Raw genomic sequence first — 23,082 nt, 5'->3', positions numbered from 1 at the left:
CTATATTTAAGGGCCTGGATGGGCTCAAGAAATTCATTAGGTTAGCATAGACCTGGTAGGGAATAAGACCAGATCTTAAGACAGTTAAGACAGCAGACCATTGGTGTTACTGACATGTATCAGAGAGCTGTGCATGTCATGTCCTTCCAAGAATCCTTTAAAATAGCATATGATTGTCTCAGAGGCCAGTTTAGCACTATCTACAGAAATACACGTGTTCATACCTTTCCATCCAGCGACGGGCAAGAGGCACAATGGAGGCAGTGCATGCTGGGAGTAAAGTCTTTAAAATCCTATCCCGTTCAAACAAAAATTGCCAACTTTCTGGGCGATGCTTCAGTTTAGTCAGAGACCCTGACAGAGAAAGAGGAGTTTCTCTCTCTTTTCTGCAGATGGGCACTAGACAAAGTTCTGCCAGACACAAATTGAGCTACAGGTTATGTACCTGAGACTTCAACACTGGATCTCAGTAAAATAACTGTCAGTACTTTAGCGGAGAATAAAGTGGTTAGTAGGCGCAATGCTAAGTAAATTCCTTCTACAGTGTCTGGTGATAGATAACAGGTCTGAACAGATTTCTTCACATGCAAGGATTAAAAAAAAAAAAGGAAACAAAAAGACCACTCTGGGCCCTGTGAAAACACTCTACTGCGTAGGGAAATGAGCATTACTTTGAGGTTTGAGAGAAGAGCATTTATTTGAAAAAAATTAAATAAAGCAAAACAGGAAAAATTGAGGAGGCTTAAACGTAGGTTTCTCAAAAGATGCAAGATGATGTAGTAGATTAGATCATCATTCAAAAATTTTATTCCCCCTCCCCCCCACTTTAATGGTAAAAGTACATTTCCTGCTCTTTGATTTTGGGGCTCTTGTTTTGCTGACCATTAGCACATGACACGAGGAGGGGCTTGAAATGTGCTTGTGCCAGTGAGCATGCCCTCTTGTGCCTCTGCCATTGCTGTCTTGGCATTGGTCCCTGGGGAAGGATGAGAGACATGTGGAACCAATCCATTATCAGACAGCCACCAATATGTGTGTGTGTTGTTGAACGTTACTGGGATTTTGTGGTTGTACGCAACAAGTATGTAGCGTCTATGAAATGTTCATGGAGAGCCATAATAATGGAATTGGGAGAGATGTAAAAAGAACTAACTAGAACATGAACAAATATAAGGAAAACCAAAATAAAGTAGGGGAATGAAGTCCCTGGTTAAAGCATTAGCAAGAAGAATTGACTCGGTGATATGGAGGGAGCGCTTTGCTCATCATGAAGAGGAAAAGACAAGATGATGAAAGAAAGATAATAGATATGAGAGATGGAGACCAGAGAAAAATCCAATGATTTTAGACATGCTGCAAAATGACACTAAAATGATAGTGTAATAGGCTGAATTGTGCCCCCCTAAAATTCATATATTGTACTCCAAAGTCCCAGTGCCACAGACTGACTAAATTTGGAGATAAAGTCTTGCAAGAGGTAAATAAGTTAAAATGAGGTCATCAGAGTGGGCCCTGATTCAGTATGACTGGTGTCCTTATAAGAAGAGGAAATTTGGACACTGACTTGCAAAGACAGAAGACCATGTGAAGACACAGTGATATAAGGCGGCCATCTACAAGCCAAGGAGAGGCCTCAGAGGAAATCCATCTTGTCAACATCTGAATCTTGGACTTCTAGCCTTCAGAACTGTGAAAAAATAAATATCTGTTGTTTATGCCACACACACTGTGGTGTTTTATTGTGGTAGCCCTAGCAAATGAATACAGAGAGAAACAGAAGCAATAATTACAGTAATACCTTGGTTTGTGAGCAGAATTCGTTCCAGAAACAAACTACTCATATTGCAAGACATCGCTCATTTACCACGTTAAAATGTATTAGAAATGTTTGCTCATCTTGCGAAACACTAGCAAACCACTTTACTCACAATCCAAGGTTTTACTGTATAGTGCAAAAAAGAAATCCAAATAGAAATAACAAAAAAAAGACCTTGGTTTGCAAATCAGTAGAATTCAATTAATGAGAAAAGTTACTCTTTGATGTAATTGGAAAATTCTTATGCATTTCAAAAACAAATTCTGTAAACACCAGGAAGAAAATGTATCTGCTGTGACAGAGATAGTTATTTGTCCATTCTTCTCCCCTTCTTCATTTTTAATGGCAACCTTATTTTGTTCCTGGTGGCCCTATGCCCTGCTCCAAGACTCAATTTTCCATCCTCCTATATAGCTCAAGGTCATTAGTGAGATTTTTGCCTGCAAGCTGCTGAATCAAGTCTCATTGGAAAATCCTTAAAGATGCCAACTAAACTGGTATGCTCACTCTTCTACCCTTCACGTGCCTCCCTGTATGTCCTGTGTAGGACATGGATTGGTGCCATCAGTCCATCTTGGACACCTGGGGACCCTGAGGATGGAAGGCACGTCTGAATCTCTTTAATGACATGGAACCTCCATTAAAGCCTGAATAGGTGATGTCTTTTCTATGACAGGAAGGAAAACCTTTATTTTACTCAGGCCACTGCTATTTGGGTCTTCTGTTTTCTATAGTTAAACCTAGTCCTGATACACAGAAAGGAGCAAAAATCAGGCTCAGCAGGATTTGTGGAACACGGGATGTCAGAAGCTAGCAGAGCAACGTGTACGAAGTGTTGAATGGGGAAGAGTTGGGACGAAAGACTTCGATACCCAGCTAAAAGGGCATTGATATGCATGGGTGACAGAGAGACATTCTTAGATATAAATTAACAACAGCAACAAAAAATCACTAATGTTCTTTTTCTGAGAAGAATACTCAGAGATGGACTCTGAGATATAAATCAAATTCTGCAACTTGAGGACGATAAAGTTGTAGCTAGTTTATAACTACTGTGAGAACTACATGCCATTAATATATAAATTTACATATAAATAACTGACAAATCTATTTTTACAAGATTGAAAATATGAGCTGAAAATTATTTTTGCAAAAGAAGGTCTCTGGTCAAAGACTGTAATAATGAACGGGATTTATATCCCCACATTAAGTTCATATTGACTGGGGAATTTGGATAGGCAAGAGATAGAAAGGAATGCTGAATTCTTGCTTAAAGATGAGTCAGAAGTTGTTTTATTTTGGATTTTAATAATTAGAGAAAGTATGTTTAATTCATTTAATTTTATGTATATTAACCTAGATATGTATATTTAAAGATTTCTGTGCTGAAAAGTCACCAGAGAAGACAGAGCAAGTAAAACATATTCTCCTCTACAAAGGATGATGTATTGAGCCAGTGTTCCTGATTGCAAATAGCAGAAGTCAGCCCTGGTAACTGCAACAAGGAAAGGGACGTAGTGGAAAGTTACCAGGCAGGTTGCAGAATCTAAGGGAAGGAAGTCTGTATAATGAGGCTCGGAATCCCAGGAGGGACCGAGGGAGATGAGCAGTTGGGCACACATCATAGACAAGGCACAGGAAAGGTCTGTCTGGTTGGGTTGCTGCCCGGCTGGCACCATGCCGACAACAGCTGGATTATTGACTCTTGGGTAAAGGATCTCTAAACGTCCTTTAATCTTTATCTCCCCAAGATTCAAAGTCCATGGTGGAATCATTGCATTTGTTGAGTCTGGAACACATCCGGCCTCCTTCAGCTTTTATAGTAGGAAGTAGGGTTTTCTTTCTTTTTTTGCTTTGACCCAGACAATGGAGAGTATCTCCACATACAAAGATGGTCCCAATTGTCGGTATACAAAATAAATGCACAAACACCCAAGAGCAAGCTTCTGCAGGAAAAGACAAAAGTCACACGAAGACATGCACATGAAGAGCAGATAGTTTTGAAATAGAAGTTGAAAAGAATTGATAATGAAATACATATCCTTTCTATATAGATATAAATATACGTGTATAAAAATTCCTGAAAGAATGCTGAAACACTGATGAATTACCTCTGGGAAATGCAAATGGGGGATGGGGACTAGGAAAGAGGGACTTAACTCCGTACCCTCTGCACTGTGAGTGTATTCAGCATGACCACGTATTATTACTGGAATAACAATACAATTATAGATGATGCTTTTGAAGAAGATGTTTCATGAAATGGCAAAATGTTTACTGTTGAAGGGAAATGCTAGAATTTAAAATTCTATACAATCCTGTTGTACAGAATCCAAAGAATGTTGAAAGTGGACATTTGTGTGTGTGTGTGTGTGTGTGTGTGTGTGTGTGTGTGTGTGGCAGGAATGGATAGACAGATAGACTCATTTCTGTCAAATGTTTTGGAAGGCCTTACACCAAAATTATATTAAGAGATTATTTTTATTTTCTTTGCATTTTCAAACAGGAACCCTTAATACATATATAAGCAGATAAAATCAATAAAAAGTTATTTTAAAAGTAGTAAATCCTTTCACTTATTGCATGCCTCCTGGGTTAATACGTGATTAACCTTCCTTTCTTGGACACAAGATCTTGGAGGAGGAAATTTCAGACCCATGGATTTTGAGGTCCATATTTGGCTCTGGGTGTGTAAAGAGTGTCCGTGACCTCATTGTATTGTTAGCTGCCTAACTTGTCTTTTAAATCTTTTTCTTTTTACATATGCCTGTTTTCTTTTTACATATGTCTGTTTTTTTTACATATGTTTGGTTTCTTTTTGTTACCTTTCAGTTCTTTCTCTCTTTTTCCCCTCTTGGCTTAGATGTTAGCTTTACCTTATTTTGTATTGTATGTCTTCACTCTTGGTCTAGCATTTGAGACCATGATTGTTTTTGACTTTTATACCCCCTGAATCATTCATTATTCTTCCTGTATGTTCCAGCAGATCGTAGAAGGTAGAAAATTACTATGCCGGCCATTCCTGTTTCATTATTCAGCTAAAGTTTTGTCCTAAGGACATATTATCTTTGACAGATATTTCTTAGCTCAGTTTGATTTAACAAACTTTTATGAGCACTTGCTCTTTGTCAGGTACTGTGCCAGCTGTTGGGGTTAGAGGGGTGAATATATTAGTTACTAGATTTACAACTAAAAGTTCAATTCACCTCTGTCAAATTTTAGTCTGACAATAAAATCAGCCAAATGAACTGCCTCTGTAAATTTTGGATGTGGTTGGACGTATTTATTACTCAGTGAAGGAACAGAAATAAATTCTAATTAAAAAGCAAATGTTTAAGAAGCTTTTAGCACTCCCAACTCTTCTTTTTAAAAATACTCAATCTTTCCATGGCTGGAAATCTTGAAATCAAACAAATTTAGAAGTAGCTCCTTACTCGTTGAACAGATGGGTGGTTAATGGCTCAAAGGTCTTTGGGGTTATGGTGGTAGGGGCGATTGTTTTGGGGATAGTTTAATTTGCTTCATAGTGTTCTGTCCTACCACCATGTGGTTATTTAGTAGCAAACCACATCAATCACCATATGCAGTGAGTAGTTTTGGGGGGATGGTCTTATACTAGGGAGAGTATTATATCCATCAGCTGTTGTCCACTTAGCTCTGAATGATTCTGAGTGGGTTTAAAATAAAAATTTGGAATCATGCATGTAAAAAACAAACTCCTATCAATATTGTTTTCAAAATAAAGCAGCTCAGACCATTCATATTAATTAGAAACTTGAAAAGAACAATCGAATTTTGATTTGACTGTTCACTTTCCAAAGCACTTCCCCTGAGAGATTCAAAACCCTTTGAAGGTACTAATAATACTTTCTGGACTTTATCTCTGATGCATGGTGAGAACAGGCTTTTCCCCCTTTTTTCTGAAGTGGAAACTGAGGTACATGCTAGTTAAATGCTATATTCTGTAATAATAGCAGCTACTTTTCTGTTGAACGAAATGAGTGGATGGGCCCCCTTTCTCTTGAACTGTGGAGATGAAATCCTTCCATAAAAGAACAGGAGAAAAACTAAAAGTCATTTCCAGAACGACGGGCCTTTGGGGTCATGTTCACAAAGGAGAAAATTGAAGCCCAAGGGAAAATTTTAGAGCGATGAGTCTATGAAAATAGTTTTGCAGTAAATTGACTTTCTAAAAGTTTATTGATGGTGTTGGAGGGCCCTTCTGGCTCTGATAATAAAGTCAGTAGCTTATGTTTTTCAAAGTTAAAGTGGCAAGCCATTTATCACCCTATATTTAACTGAAACATATTTTTAGATTAAAACTGAGAAAAATAATTATAGATTTTAACGTCAAGTAAATCATGTGCACACCTGTGTTTACAGAAGTGCGTATTATCCTCACACATATATACATATCACTGTGAACACACATATGTGCTAACTGTACTGCTTCGTTTTCAGGCTTGGCAGGCAGTAATCCAGCTTTATACCTGAATTCTCCTGCTAATTGATACCTTCATGTATCGGTGCTTTAAAAAGAACTCCTCTACTTTTGTTAATGGAAATATTTATAAAATGTATTATATATTTTTCCTATCAAATTGAACTTTTCTTTTTGGTACTCAGTCACAGCACCATAAACATCAGTGATTCTCCTCTGGTCCTTGGGCCTGCGCGTGTATCCAGGGGCTTGGGGGGTGTGTAGCACCTGTTTTTCAATTGCGAGTCAAGTGCAGGTACAAGAGGACGAGACCATTGAGAAGAAAAATTAGAGACCATAGTAGTCATTCTATAAAAGATAAATGTATAAATGTGTGATCTAATGGACTTGTCTGTTGATCTGATAGACAAAGTATTGTGATCAACCAGTGGATGTGAAAGCTCGGTTGGGTTTTCTTAAGATGGTTGAGGCAAATAGGAAGGTATAGCTTTAGATTGGAGAAGAGCTACTGGAACTATTGGGTTGTTGGAAAAGTCATGACGTATTTTTTCTATGTTTTTCATTGCAAAAATGCATCATGACTTTTCCGACAACCCAATATGTCAGTTCAGTTTTTGTTAAGTGTGGTGTCTGTTACTTTTCCATCTTATGTTTCACTTGAGGTTTCACGTAAGTCTGCAGGTGACTGCGACAATTGGAAATATGCTAAGTTTGGTTTAGCTTATATCTTCGTCATACTTGGAGCCTCAGCACTGGAAACAGTGCCAGGCACGTAACAGATGCTCAAGACTTGTGTGAGTAATGGTCCCACCCTTCCCTGTATTACATGAAAAGAGGGAAGTTAATGACTGTTACAGTTATCCTTGTGGCCAAGGACAATGGATCACGTCTTACTAGCTCTTGATAAAAAATAAATAAAAAAAATCCCTTCAGTGATAATTGTGCCCTTCATGAAGTTTGTTTTTCAAAGTTTTCTTTGAAACAACACGTTTATTTATTGAACTCTATTAGCTTCAAAACACATATACCTTGCACTTTGTTCCAAAAGTAGTGTAGGAGGGAGATAGGGATATGTCACGATGGGAGAGGGTGGATGTGCAGAATTGCATGCATCCTTCCATGCCGTTTGGAGAAAGCTTTCTTGGAAGTGTGGTCTCGCCCCTGCCCTTCCTTTGCCTGCCCTCCCTCTATCACCCACTTTGGGAATCACTTCCAAGGGAAGCTACGGCGACAGATGATGTGTGTTGGGATTGGGAAGAGGTGGTGGGAACTGTGGAGGGCTTTGACCTCTCTGCCCTTTGGACTTGACGCAGAGAAGCTTTTCTGTTGCAGATGCAATGTGATTCGATGATTCAGATTCAGGGAGATAGGGCCCAGGTGTGATTTGCCTGGGCATGCCTCCATTCTTGCACCTTACAGATGCCAATACATAGGCATCAACTTGGAAATTTAATTGTGGTTTGATAGTCTTTGTGTCATTTAAAATTATGTGTTTATTTTGGAGACTCTAAAGCTTTAGAGGAGGGGCTAGGCCTTTTTGGAAAAGGTGAACTGGGTCATCAAACACTGAATTAGCCCGTTCAAGATTCCTTCAGACATCTTTTATTGTAGTGACTCGCAACTTGATGAAATGCATGAACCTCTTTTCAAGAAAACTAAACGTAGTGAACTCCCAGAATATGTCCAAAAACTCCAGCTTGAAAAACACAAGTTAAACTAGGCTTAACCACGGTTAAACCTTCATTTGGTTATCATGATATGGTGTCATTTGATCTTTCTAGACTGATAAATTAATTTTAATACCGAAACAAAGGGTATTGAAATTGTGTGGCTTAATTTGTGTGGCCAGATCTTCCAGAACATACTTACATCATTTTATTTAAACCTTGCATCGAAATGAAAAGACATTTAATAAAAATTTAAGTACTTGGAACCCTTAGAATACCTCGTTACCCTTGTCTGCGCCAATCACCACTTTACTGGAAATGTACTTGGGGGGTATTTGAAGTCACAATGTGAAGAGGGCTTATGGGATGGGCACATAGTGGGACTTCATTTGGTTTTGGAGAACGTGATAAGTAACGCTACTTTTTCCCTCCAGCTCCCTTGTGAAAGATGCATCTCCGGTTCCTCTGATTGATGTTACAAACCTTTCTACGCCTCGGAAATTCCTTGATACCACTCAGTATTCTACTCCTGGAAGCTCAAGTGGTGAGTATGGAATTCTCCAGCCAGGAAACTTTTTAGTATGCCGCAGTTCCTAGGCAAAGGCCCGGGGAGGCCTGCGGGTCCAGTGTGGCAGGTCCACAGGTTGGTGCCTAGGGGACTGGGATGAGCCCTTTGACCACCCTCAGCACCTTAAACCTCAGGGGAATAAGGTTTAAGATGACCGGCTGGGCCTGTTGCCTTTGTCAGGCCTGAAACCTGGCAGCTGCACCTGGCCTGCCTGCCGAATCCAGCTGTTACACATGTGTTTTATTTGACCCACACTGTTGGTTTTTCAGAAGTTGAATTTGAATGCTTTTTGATGGAGTGTGTGTTTTCCTTTTTGCTATAACGTCTCTTGCCCTTGTTAGCTTTTACCCAGCTGTTTCGCGTATACATTCCCTGTGTGGTCCGTGAGGGCTTTTGAGTGTCTGGCTCCTGTGCTGTATCCTGACTGCTGTATCTTCCAGCGACCTCTCCGCTTCCATCTGTGCCTGAGTGTGCGCACACCCGCACTGCCCTTTGAGGATGTATTCTCGCACAGATCATGGTTCTTCTTGGGCTGCCTCGTGTTCTTTCGAATACGATAAAGGAGAGCCATTTTGGCCTATATTTGAAGTTGGGGAAAGGACGGCCTACTTTGAATCTGGATGCAGAGATTTAGGGGAGTTCTGGTATGGCTCCGACCTGCCCATCAGAGAGTTCAGCTCAGTAGGGCTCAGCTTCTGGGACTCTGCAGAGAGCTTCTCTGCTCTGGCAGCATTGGGATGGGGAGAAGGGGCCTGGGGATCTTTTGGGGTGCCCTGAGGTTGCTTCCCTTGACCGCCAAAGCCCTCATGCCTTTTAAAGAAGTAGTAATGTTGATTATCATTGGCTTTTCAGATAACAGTTCTTATAGTTTGTACTAGTTCTATAGTCCTACAGAGCTTGAAATAAGGAAAAGATAGGAAAATGTAGAAAAACAATCTGGATTCAATCAATATGTTTTGTGTAACCAACTGAAAGTTGTTTTGTTTTTTGAGAGCCTAACAATATATTCTTGTTGCTGGGGCATATTAATTACCTCTTAAATATCATTTAATTAGATTTTAGGTTTATTTGCTCTTGGAATTTTGAAGTTTATTGATTTTACTCTAGGAATTATTTTATAATAAATTTTCTGTTAGTCTGCTTGGTTACTGATTTTTGAAAAACCCCAAACATTGATTTTTATTATGGTTCCTGACAAAGGTTTGTACTCAAGTCTCTTCCTGGAGTTAAAAGGTTTTGTTTTCTCCTTTCTGATGTAGTGTTGCTACTCTTTGAGTTTTGACACTGCTTTGAGCGGTTGCAATGTGGAATTATGAAACAGAAAATAATATCTGTACATTTGATTGGTATTTTACCTCTGGCTTTGGTGGACATTACCAATTTTTATATCTTTGTGTTTTTATAGTGCGAATCATCATTGCTTAGCCTGGTTATGTCAATTTATGTAATTGTTGCCCGGTTAGTAGCCAAGTGAAATAAAATTTTAATTGTTTATGAAGAAATGATAGGGCAGGCGTTTTGCAAATGAAAAGTGCTGTATAAATACCAAATAAGCTGGCAAAAGGCAATTATGGAAAATTTCAGTTAGAAACTAATTTTGCAGCATCTATTATTTTTAATAAGACAGCACTTACCTTTTTGATGGGCCCGTTTTCTGTCAGGGCCTGTTGTTAGCGTTTATCACTTAGTGGAGCTCCTGTTGACACTGACTTTGGCAGTTGGCTCCTTCAGTACAGGAATGACTGCTGGAGAACCGCGTGGTGGTTTAGTGGAGTGGGACCACCATGCAGACATTGTAGATATGTGTACAAACCTTTCTTTTTAGAAGGGCTCATTCCTTCACTGTTTTGAAGACTGTTGATCTTGTGATTTTTTTTCTGTGGGTGACAGAAAACCAAGGCAGTTAAATTATTATTGATTAAAGTCAGTAATAGCCTTGCTAAGATATGTTTAGTGCCTTCTATCTGTGCAATAGTATTTTAAGTGCTGTACATGAATGAACTCATTTAGTCCTTCAACAATCTTTGGAGATAGGTATTATGGCAGGTCTTTGAATAATGTCATTTTGCTGTGATGTGGATGAGATGCCATAGGAACTGAACTCTTGTTTATATCAAGTAGCCTGCGGTGCCATTGGTTTTGTTGTATGGTGTTTTGCTTCAAATTGCAGAACCTTTCGACAGTGTTAAGTGAGGACTTAGTATACCATTAGCCCCATTTTACAGATGAGAACACCAAGGCTTAGGGAGGGTTCAGAAGTGGTTTAGGTTGGCACAGCCAACAAATAGTAGTGCTGTGGTTTTAAATCGGAAGCTGGTTCTAAACGGTGCTCAGTTTCTTGCCCTGCAAATAAGCTAGGTCTGATCTGTGCATTAGTTTTCTGTTGCTGCCATAACAAATTGCCACAATATACATTTATCATTCTATAGTTTCGTTAGGTTAGAAGCCCAATATGGGTATCCCTGGGCTGAAATGCAGGTTCTCTATGTGAGAACTTCTCTGTCTTTTCCTGCTCCTGGAACTGCTGCTTTCCTCGACTCACAGTCCACTTCCTCCATATTCACATCCTCTTATGTCACATCTTTTTATTCCTTTCTGAAAGACTCGTGTGATTAGATTGATTTCCACCTGGATAGTTCCGGATACGCTTCCTGTCTAAAGGTCCTGAACCTTTCTCACTTCTGCGCGGTTTCCTTTGCCATGTAAGATAACACTCACAGATCCTGGCAGTTAGGACATCGATGTCTTTCGGGGACCACGGCCTTGCTTATCACATGCTGCATAGCCTGTTTTCTGACTTAAGTTATCTTTAGGAGCCAACATGTCAAAATTTGACTTTCTTGAAATTGTGTGTGAAGTTTTTTCAAGACATTGCAGTTCTGGTCTTTAGGACTGCAGTAATCTGAGTCACATTGTTGAAGGGGATCGTATGAATGAAGGAGATAAATTATGGAGAGAACTGCATAAAATGCTACCACGTACACGTTAAAGTATGGACCTGATGAAATATACTGTAACAATGGGCAGAAATTTTGTCTTATTTTTAATAATGAGCAGTAAGTCCTAAGAGCCTATTTGTGACCTCGGCAGGTCAGCCTAGAAAGCGATAGTCATTTTCAGCAGAGAATTTAGCATAGGCTCTTATAGCTCCCCTCTCAGCTAGTGAGATAGTGGGATTGAGGGTGTCATCCATTAGAACTGATGTTTTTCTGGAGGGAGTTCCAACAGGGAGTCCATGGGTAGAACAGCTCTGCCATTGGGGTGCCATAAATTATGTTTGGAGGTGATTCCTGGGAACTTTCAGATTATTATTAATTAATTGAGAATTTTGATTGCTTGTGAATGAGCCATTTTTCAAATGTCTTATTTAGAGGTAGAGCCGTGAGTGACTTTCGGTAAGAGATTTTCTACCATAGTTCACGTGTTAATAGTTCGCGAGATACGTTACATCGTTCAACTGATGCAGGTGTCCTATGAGGTAGTTAGGGCAGGCACTATTATCATTATGATTATTATATTTATATCTCATATTTAAGCATATTATCAAATATTTAGGTTATAAAAGTTGCATAGAATTATATATGTGTCTGCATCATCGAATTAAAAAATAAAACAATTATAAAATGCAAAATCAAGACACAGATTAGCAGAAGCAGGCAGCCTATTAAGAGAAACATGATTTGCATCCACTTAGCTTTCCTACATGATAATGAAGGAAAGAAATGCCGTAATAAATAACTGGGCAAGTAATGGGCAATTCACAGAAGAGTTCATATACATGGGAAGATTGGCATTTGTCTGACAGATTAAGTATCCAGAATATATAAAGAACCTCTATAAATGAATAAAACAAGGCAATAGAAAAATAAGCAAAACTATAACCAGGTAGTTTGCATAGGAGGACACCTATGTTAGTGAATGTATGAAAAACTGCTTATATTCTCTAGTGAATCAGGTATTTTTAAAACTCATTTTACAAATATGGAAATTGAATCCAGGAAGGTTGAGGGTCAACCAAGATGGTAATTGTTGGAGGCTGGCCTCATGCTGTTCACACTCTAAATATGTAAGAGGCGTATTTTGCAAGCTCTTTCCTATTTATTTTCACCAGTCACAGTATTTTGTAATGTAAGGGGAAACTAGTGTATAATTTAGATGTAGTAATTCAACTATAACTTGGGTAGAAGGATGGGAGAAGTGTGGAGAAAAGCCAATAATTGTAGGAAAATGTTGGTTTAAGCTTGTGGATTCTCAGTATGTCCTTTGATTTGGCGAACTGCCTTTGGAACGTTTTGACTGAGCAATTACTCCCAGGGTACAAAGGCATTTCATTTGTGGCTTCTTTATTCATTTTATTCACGCTCCTGCTGGGAGTGCTGTGAATATAACTATAATGAAACTGGACTTCTTACTCCCTTTCTTTTTGGTACCAGCATAGGTTAAGCAATAAAACCTAAAGAGAGCACAAATTAAATGATTCCTTTTTTTTTTTGGTCTTGCTGCTGCTGTTTTCTTGCTGTGCATTTTATGTCATAGCCTCCTTCTGAGACTTAATATTTATCTTAAGAATTTTGGGTCTCATATTTTAAAAATTTTTTCCTCTTGGGGCGGGAGCTAGGAATCCCATCCTAAAAGGAGATAGAAGCGTCCCCTCTTGGAACTCATATGTCTAGAAAAATGAAGACCTGATTCTCCAAAATATTATGACACCTTTTGAGTTACTTCTGTCCTCAGGGCAGAGTCTCCCCTGGCATTTTAAGACAGCTGTTCCTAAAGTATTAATATCCTGCACTTGTTCATATGGGCTGTCTTTGTTGATTTCTATGATTGATCATAAGTTGAGTTGAGGAATATATACAAGGCAGGCAAAATAAATTAATAGTTCAAATATTTCTAAATGTAAAAGTGAAGCAAGGCCAGAGCTTATTTTTTAACTATTTAAATTATATTTACTATAACTATTATAAAATATGAATATTACATTCTTCATATATCAGAGATCAATATAACCACCACCACGTACTTCCCACCAGATTAATAAATCTTAGTACATTTCCATATGCACTTCAGATTCTCTTTTTAAAAAAAGAAAGCGTTACAGGTACAATTGAAGCCTCCTGTGGTTGTGTGAATTCTTCAGTTCCTTCCCTCTCGCTTTTACCCCAGAGATAACTACTGTTTTGAAGTTATTCTTTATCTTTTTCCTGTATGTCTTCATACTTTAACTGTGTGTATGTACATGTGCTATGTTGTGCGTTTGTAAATACCAAAACAATATAGTTTATATATGTGTGTATATTTACATATAAACACTATACGTTATGTGTTTATGTATTTATATATACAAACTTATTTTTTTGAATATTTTAAGGCTTAAGAAAATTGCATAACTTAATTTATGTATTTATTTAATTTCCATTGTATAATTTACTTGTAATTGTATGATACAACATGTATCGTTCTACTACTTGGGTTTTTCACTCAACGTCGTAGTTTTTGGATTTTCTCGTGTGACAATATAGCTGTAGCTTTTAAATTTTAATTACTGTCTAGTGTTTTATTATAAAATGGATCGCTATTCATTCCCCTATAGTAAAGTATAAGTCATTTCTAGTGTTTCATGATTAGGAACCTACAGCAATGAGTATTGTTGCACGCATTTCTGTAGGAAGAGTTGCCAACCACTGATCTCTTGGGAACGGGTTATTGTTACAAGATATTAAACGCTTCCGTGTTTGGGGCAGCCAGTTGGGTCTTGCGACAGTTAGAATCCCTGCGCTAGTCCTCTTTAGCCACATGCAGCCACTGCCATTGTTTTCTGTATGCAGCCCTACCCTTAGGGGCGTGTGCACTCCTGTGTGTGTGTGTGTGTGTGTGTGTGTGTGTGTGTGTGTGTGTGTGTGTAGGAATGTTGTGCATTTTAAACTTTTTTTGCCAAATGGCTTTTCAAAATGATTATGTCAATGTGGATTCCTCCATGGTGTGCATAACTTTTATTTTTATCCTCTTTGCCCTTAAAATTGGCTTTGCTAGACTTTAAGTTCTGCAAATTGATGTTTACAAATATGATAGGTTTTGTGATTTTATTTTTTTAGTTTATTTTAGTGTGCATTTCTCTGGTTTCTAGTGGTGTTGAGGGTCTTTCCATGTATATGGGTCATTTGGGATTTTTTTTTCTTTTCTTTCTTTTTTTTTTTTTTNTGAATTGTCTCTTATTTGTCCAGGGTTTATTAGGCCATTTTTTCCCTCCATTAACAGGTAAAAATATTAAATAGATGCTAATCATTTTTCTGTTTTGTTTCCACCCATCCCATATAGTTAATCTCATTAGTTTCTAGTTTATTCTTTCTGTGTTTCTTTTGGCACAAAGAAGCATGGATATATTTACATCTTTCTTTCATGAAGGGTAGAGTACTAGAGATTCTCTCTTATACTTTGCTTTTTTCACTTTATAATGTATCTTGGAAATCACTCCATATTAGTTCATAGAAATTTAGATTTCTTTTTATGCTTGCATAGTACTTTATTGTACCTATTTATTGTAGTTCAACCACCCTCTAATATGTAAGAATCATTATAAGCAGTGATGCAATGAATAATTGTGTGTGTGTGTGTGTGTGTGTGTGTGTGTGTGTGTGTGTGTATACATTTTAAATTGGGGAATTGGGGGAGGGGAACAGTGTTGGGTAATTGGGGGAGGGGACCAGCCAAGTTGTTGTTCTTCAGTCTTTGTTGTGGAGGGCGCCAGTCACCATCTGGCTGCCTGTCAGCAGCTCGTGGCCTCTAAGCTCAAGGTGCTGTGTTACAAACTTAGTTGTGGGTGGGTGTAGCCACCATCTCATGCGGGAGTCGAACTGGCAGCCTTGTTAAGAGTGCATGCTCTATCCACTGAGCCATCCAGGTGGCAGCTCAGCCCAAGGTCCCGAGTTCAGTCTTAGTTGCAGGTGGGTGAAGTCCACCATCAAACAGGCCATTTTGTTGTTAGGAGCACGTGCTCTCACCAGCTGAGCCATCCTGCCACCTGTTGGCAGCTCAGCTCAGGCGCAGTGTGGGAATCCCTGGCCCATGTGGAAATTGAACCGGCATCCCTGTTGCTCAGAGCTTGCGCTCTTAAGCTAACTCTTAACCAACTGAGCCACTCGCCGGCCTGCATGTGTATTTTAATATTGTTGGAGGTGTATCATTAGGGTAAATATCTAGAGGAAGGATAACTCAGTCAAAAGATAAGCCCATGTGTGTTTCTTCCGGCATTGCCAAATTCTCCTCAGAAGAGTTGTATCAGTTTATATCCCCCCCAACACGGTATGAGAGCGCTTCTGTTCCCCATAGCCTAGCCAAAGAATGTGTTGTCATACTTGTTCATTTTTGCCAATTTGATAGATGAAAATGATATCACCTATGAAATGAAAGTTGTGTAATTTGCATTTCTCTGATTATAAGTCAGTTTGAAGAATTTTTCTTACATTTAAAGTCCATTTTTATATATCTTTTGTAAATCATCTTTATCATTTTTTTCTATTTTATCTTTAAATCTATTAATATATTGTATTAATAGGTTTCCTAATAGTGAACCAATTTTTCATTCCTAGAATAAATCCCTCTTGATCATGGTGTATTAGTTTCTCGCTGTGGTGTTGAATTGTGTTTGCTAGTAGTTTATTTAGAATTTTTGCATAGATGTTCATAAGTGATATTGGCCTATAGTCTAAATCTTATCAGATGTTGGTTTCAGTATAGTAATTTGCTTCATAAAAGGACTTAGGAAGTTTTTCTTCATTTTCAATTCTCTAGAAATATTTATAGAACATTGGGACTATCTGATGTTTGAACGTTTAGGAATTGTCCTGTGAAACCGTTTGGATCTGGTATTTTTTTAAAAAACTTTTTATTACTTAGTTTTCTCTACTTCTATGAAAATTGTTCTCTCTGACATGCTTTCTTTAGTGCGATCAATTTTAATCTGTATTTACCTAGGAAATTACTAATTTCATTTAGTTTTTCAATTTTATATGTAGAGATTTATGAAGTATTTTCCGATGGCTTTGAAATTTTCTTTTGTTACCTTTTTGTCATGTATTTATTTGTGCTATGTACCTTTTCGATCAAAGTAGCTAGCAATTTGTCTACTGTGTTAGTTTTCTTTTTTCCCCAATAAATAACCAGGATTTTGATTTATTGATAAGGTAAATTTATTGTTTTCCTGTTCTCTACTTCATAATCTGCTGTTATCTTGATTATTTCCTTCTTTGTGCTGTTTTTTTCTGAGCTAGAAATTGAAATAATGTTTAATTCTTTCATTTTTACTGATAAAAGTGCTCAACAATAGGAATTTTTCTCTCATCAACACTTTAAATATATCCCATAGGCATTAATAGGTAATGTTTTCATTATCATTTTTAAAAAAATTGTCTTCTGTTTTGTATTTGGATGAGAATCCAAGTGTTAATAGGGGGGTTTTAAATTTAAAGATGAAAGGGTCTTTTGTGTTCTGTTTTTCTTAGTACTTTCTAGTTTTATTGCATTGAATTCAGAGAGTGTTTGTAATAGTTCTGTTTTCTGGAACTTAATGACGTTTTCTTTGTGACTTAATATATGATCAATTTATATGAATGTACCATGGGTACTTGAGGAAAAGGTTCATTCTCTATTATGAGGCGTAGAATTTGATGTATATCCATAAGATCTACCTTATTTAATTACATTGTGTAGGTCTTCTGTCTCTTATTTTTTTGTGATGTATTAAAGTTTTCTATTATTAGTGTGTTTTTATCTCTTATCTCTGCATCACCTGTAGTTTTGCTTCAAAAAGATGGTTGCTGTTTTATTTGGTATGTAAATAGCCATAAGTGTTAGAGCTTTATTGCGAATTGTGGCTTTGGTATTAAAAAACACCCTTCTTCATCATGGTTAATATTTTTTGACTGGCATACAGTGGTTTATTCTATATGTTTAGATTTTCTAAATTAGTTTGTTTTATTAATAGATATATGTGTAACATAACATAGGTGGGCCTTCCTTGTGAGTCAAATTGAAAATTCTTTTAATAGGTGAGTTGAATCCATTTACATGTATTGATATGACTGCTGTATTTATCTCAACTCTATCATAGTATTTTAAAAATATGTGTATTATGTTACTTTTTAAAAAATTAGTTTCAGGTGTACAAAGCAACATAATAGTTAGACATTTACACCCCTCACTAAGTGAAAATCCCCTTCCCCATATTCTTATACTTGACGTACAATATCATTCAACTCCAGCTTCAGTTGTACAGCGCATTGGTCATGCATCTACAATCAATGAAGTGATCCCCTTGATAAGTCCAGTGCCCATCTGGCACCTTACATAATTTTTAAAACATTGTTGATTATATTCCCTGCACTGTATTTCATATCCCCGTGACTATATTGCGTCTATTAATTTGCTCTTTTTAACCCCTTCACCTTCTCCCCGTCCTCTCCCTCCTTCCATCTAGCAACTAACAGTTTTTTTTCCCCTCTATCTCTGAGTATTATGTTATGTTTGCAATGCTGCTGATATATTCTTTGCTCTTTATAAAATCTTTTCTATAGGCAGGTTCTTCCCTCACCCCCGCCCTGCCCTCCAGTGGTTGTCTTTTAATGTATTTAAAAACTTTTGAAAAAATGTTCTTAGCCCCTTTTTTCTTTCAAATTTCTTTTTTATTGGTATACTTTAATTCTCATCTGTTGCCTAGATAACAAACAATACACTTTATTTTCCTCTTCCTATCTCTTTTGCCAATTTTAGGTTGCATTGTTTTTACTTTTTCACAGCACACTACTTTTGTGTAATTGTCTTTCATCCACACCCCTACTTTTGTTTTTGTGTTAAATCTGTATTTAATATTTTAGATGCTCATCATCCATCTTTCTGTTGAAATTTTTTCAGTGGATTCTTGGTTGGGTGAAGCTCATCATCTAAAAGATTACTCAAGGAGGGCTCATAGGTGCAGAAGTATTTACATCGGAAAATCCTTTTTTCCTGTATACCCTTGGTACTTAACAGACAGCTTGACTGGGTATAAATTCCATGGTTTACACTTATACTTATTGAAATTTTTTGTAAAATGCTATGTTACTGTCTTCCTTTGTGTCTACGTGTTATGAAAATCTTTATGCCAATCTAATTTTTTTTTGCCCTTGTAAGTTATTTGATCCTTGAGGACTTTTTAACTTAGGAATTGATGGTTTTACAATAGGTCTTGGAGTTGTTATTCTTAGTTTAATTTTCCTCAGATACCCTATGCGCTCTTTCATTTTGTAGATTCAAGAGTTTTTTTTTTTGCCAGTTTTCTTGGTTTATAATTTAAGTATTGTCTTCTATTTGTTTTTCTTCTAATGTGCTACTTTTTTCTTTGGCTGTCTTCCATTTCTACTACTTTCTCTTTGGTCTTATTTCTTTCTTTATAACCCCTTTTATTCTCTATTTTGGTTCTATGCATTTCCTCAGTACCCTTTATAAAATATTCATTTGAGTTTATTCTCCCTTAGGTATTTTATAATTTAGTCTTCATGTATGAGATAATTTTGTCTTTTTCTTTCATGTATTTCCTGAGTTTAGTCAGTCTTCTTCTCACACCTTCCTGTATTTGTCCATGTATGTTCTTAGTTGTAGGATTTTTGAGTCAGGGTAGCTTTTTATATCCACAAATTCTTATTTTAGTCTATTAACTCCATCTAATTTTCTTGTGCTTCATGTTTGTTTATTATAGGGAATTTTACTCTGTTGTGTGATGTTGGTGTGTGTTGGATTTCCTGATTTTTTTTATATACCTCTATATTAATGTGTTCATTTTTTTCTGTTCATTTTTATGCTATTGGGGTGTTTTATGGAAATCTTAGCTCATTGGCTCCCTCTTCTGTCAGTATAGCAAAATCCAGATACTTAAGTAGATTTCTTGTTCTCGAAATTTTGACTCTTTTCTTATAGGATCCCGAATTTTCCCTTTATGCTTCTTTTTGCCTTCACCATCCAAGAGCCAAAGGGCATTTCTCTCCTTTTTTCTTACTTCTCCTGCAGAAACTAGACATCTCAAATGCTGCTCCTTTCAGTTGTGTTTGCTTTTAAGTTCCTTCCCTATAGTTCATGCTCTGATCTGCTTGGTCACTTTTTTAGTATTTTGAAACATACGGTAGACTTTGTCCTTCAAGTGATTGTTTTACATCAACCTCAGCTTCATCAGCAACTCCCTTCTCGTCCCTTCATCACAGTTTCCCACAGGCACCTTTGTGGCAAGGAAGTTGTGTCCGAGCGGGGGTTGGGCAGGAGCATGGGCGACGACTTGTTGGGAATAGGTGGTTCTTTTCTTATTTTTACTTAAAGTTGTTTTGAATTTGGGGCAGTTTCTGTCTTCGAGTTATCCTGAGGGCATGGTTTCTCTGAGTTTTGTTTATTCTTATTCTGTGTTATTTTCGGAGGAAATATTGAGAGGCGGGGGCCTCAGCTCTACCATTGTCTTTAGTAACCCGAATGTTCCTAAAGCTAGAAGTTTTCAAATGACCTCTTTTTACTTTTGCAGCGTTTATTTTTGTGCTTTGATGTCACATCTCATTTAACGCACACAATTTGGTAATGTTATCTCCATTTGACAGGGGAAGAAACTGAGGTTCAGCAAGATTTAGTGACTTGAGAGAGACCGCATGACTAGTAACTGATAGAGATGGTAATCCATCCTAAAATATATGATGATACTTTTGTTCTTTCTACGACATCATGCTGTCTGCATGAGGAATTAAAGTTACAAAACCATATAGTAACAAAGGACTACAACCTAATACATTTTAGTGAATATAAACTATCAATGTTTCATCCTTTCCTTGTCCCTTCTCTTCTCCTGTATCCTGTTATATTCTTAGTAGCTTCTCTCCATTGGCTGTTACTCTTTGACCTTTAAAGGTAACACCCTCCTTGCTCTAAATGAGATAATGCACTTTAGGCGTTGTCCCAAGGGAAACTAATTCAGCAGATGTTAGTTTTGTTTGTTTTTATCCTAATAGAACCTTTCACCCTACCTACTACCATCATTTCTCCCTTAGCCCACTTTTACTTATGGAAGGACCAGTGTACGTTCACTGTGCTTTTGGAACTCACTGCAATGTGGGGTACATCTCTACCTCAGAATTGTACTGAGGCTGTAAAAACTACCAGCTCCTGTAAAGGATGGCCCCAAGTAGCAGTTGGCAATAGCTTTAGGCAGCCTCCTTTTTGGAGTGGGATGTTATATTGTCTGTAGTTTTCTTTAAAGTAATTTAATCTGTACCCTAGGGGTGCTTAGTTAACATTTTTGAAGTACCTCAATCAGGAATCCACACTCCAGGGTAGTTAGTTAACATTTGAAAGACCCTAATCAAGATTCTATACTCCAGAGGCAACTAGTGCATCAGACCTTGCTCTCTTCAGTCTGCACCAGTGGGTGCATTAATTAGAATGAAAGATGTTAGAAGCAATTTTTCATTGGAGAACCGAAAGGTATTTAAGGTATTAGTTGACCAAGTACCTCCACTGGGACATGGATGAAGGATTTGGTAGGGCCAGCAGCCTACCACCCTAGGTCTAGAGCTTGTTTTGGTCCTGTGCTTGCAGCCCTTCGTGATTTTGTTAGCTCACTTGGCCAGCGGAGCATCACTCTATAACCCTAGGAGGGCCCAATCCCACCTGCCTTTGCCTGCTTTTCTATCCAGAGCTCATTGGACACACACTGTGGCTCCATTCGTTGTTTGCATTTCTCGTCTACAGAGATGTTACTCTCAATTTTGGGTCAGACTCTTTTTAGTTTCTTAATTTTATATACAGAGGGTGCCAAAAAATGTATACACATTTTAAAAAAGGAAAATTGCATTAAAATTGTAACACTCAATATATACTGATAACAAAAGATGATTACAATTCACGTTTGACTTCTGCAATGACAAGAGGTGCTCAAAGTGGTTCCCATCAGCGTGCAGACACTTCTGATTATGGCGAACTACTGCTTGAGCAATGCTCACCAAAGTGTCTACTTGTATACATTTCTTTTTGGCACCCCTGGTATTTCTACATGTTAATTCAAGTAGAAGAGATATTGGTAGTGTTTACTATAAAAAATTCCTGGTAGATGTCATTCCTTAAACTATGCATGGCCCCTAAATTAAGTTCACGTATATGATTTTGACCTATGTAACTTAATTTACATATATTTAAGAACATTCTTTCTATATAAGAGAACTGTCTGCCACTATTGAACAGAATCCAATATATAAAGGAGCCTTCAAAATCATTACCAAGCCTAATAAACAACCAAAGTATCAGGAGACTTACATATCCACAGTGCTGCCCCCACAGATGGGAAACTGGCCTCAACATTCTGACAGTATTCTCAAGCAGAAAATAAGACAGTTACCGCCTAAAAATAATTCTTGTGCTTGTGATCAAAATGTCACTACAAATTCATACTTTAGACATCCACTCTATCAAAAAAAGGCTATTATCCTATATACATTTTCTTCTAATTGTGGCGTGAGGCCTTATTGAGTTTCAGCCAAATTATTCTTGTACAGGCTTTTCCCATAAAGCCCCAATAATTCCACCTGACCTCACTGGGGTTTTGTGAGTCTTAGGCTAGCCGTCATGGTTGATTATATTACCCTTTTAAATTACCTTTTCATTTTCAGCTGATGTAAGTGAAATAGATAATATAAATTAATTAATATTGGATCTGCTCAGTGTTTATGCTCCAGGAGATTTCAGGAGACAAACAAAGATAAGGGTCTAAACAAATGTGCCTTTTGGGGCTGTGGCATTTTATTATTCATATTTCGCTTATTTGTTATTTTTTAATAGGCTCTGTCTCACATTAGTGTGCATATATGTAGCTGTGTGCCCCATAATCTAGGGGCCTGTTGATTTAAACTACATTTATCTTGTCACCAGTCACCCTTGGGTCAGGTGGCTGTGATTTTCGGTGGCCTTTTGCGTGGTCCTGTTCGTGACTCATATGTGCTCGTTTGTGAAGATCATTTGTCCCAGCTAAATTCCTGTTCCTGTCTGTCCTGCCTGAAGTTTTGCGTACTGCTCTCCTGGATTTAGGTGGCTCTTTGGATGCTGAGTACTTTTCTCTTCTTGCTATTGGGGTTGGCCTTGCAGGATGGAGTGATTTTGTGGCCGGAGGTGTCTGGTGCCTTACGTGTAAAATAAAACCAACTAAAATGTCTGTTCTTGAAATGTCACATTTGGAAACTTTGATACTTTTTTTTATTTGCCTTCAGAGTTGTAATGTGATTTTTAGAGGCATAAGGCTTCTTGGTTCTACTCTGTTTACTAGTATTGAAAATATTAAATATTAGATCACCAAATGCCTTCTATGTTGGGAGGAAGACCATAGGAATTTGGTTATTTTTTATGAGCTTCTCTCTGTCCTCATGTGCTTCAGGGGTCTAGTGAATCTTAAGTAAGATAACAGCATCATGGATAAACATGTAGAGGACTTAACTTTGTAACTCACTTGTGTAAGTAATTATATCATGCCGGCCTTTAAATACCTTTGGTTCATATTTAAGTGCCTTTTAATGAGCTGGGAACAAAAATAGGGATT

The 23,082-nt window shown here is 37.6% G+C and overlaps 1 protein-coding gene across 1 annotated transcript in view; it reads left to right on the top strand.

Annotated features, from left to right (window-relative positions):
- The window catches only part of EXOC4 (exocyst complex component 4), a 706,914-nt gene that overhangs the window by 47,517 nt on the left and 636,315 nt on the right, over nucleotides 1-23,082 (top strand). The window contains exon 5 of the mRNA XM_019654783.1: nucleotides 8,359-8,468. Coding sequence (XP_019510328.1) covers nucleotides 8,359-8,468 — 110 coding nt within the window. The remainder of the gene's footprint in view (nucleotides 1-8,358; nucleotides 8,469-23,082) is intronic.

The sequence above is a fragment of the Hipposideros armiger genome, unplaced genomic scaffold (genome assembly GCF_001890085.2).
Source record: "Hipposideros armiger isolate ML-2016 unplaced genomic scaffold, ASM189008v1 scaffold_231, whole genome shotgun sequence".
In the NCBI taxonomy this organism is placed as follows: Eukaryota; Metazoa; Chordata; class Mammalia; order Chiroptera; family Hipposideridae; genus Hipposideros; species Hipposideros armiger.
Note: the sequence above shows the minus strand (reverse complement) of the source record. Positions and strands in the feature narration are given on the sequence as shown.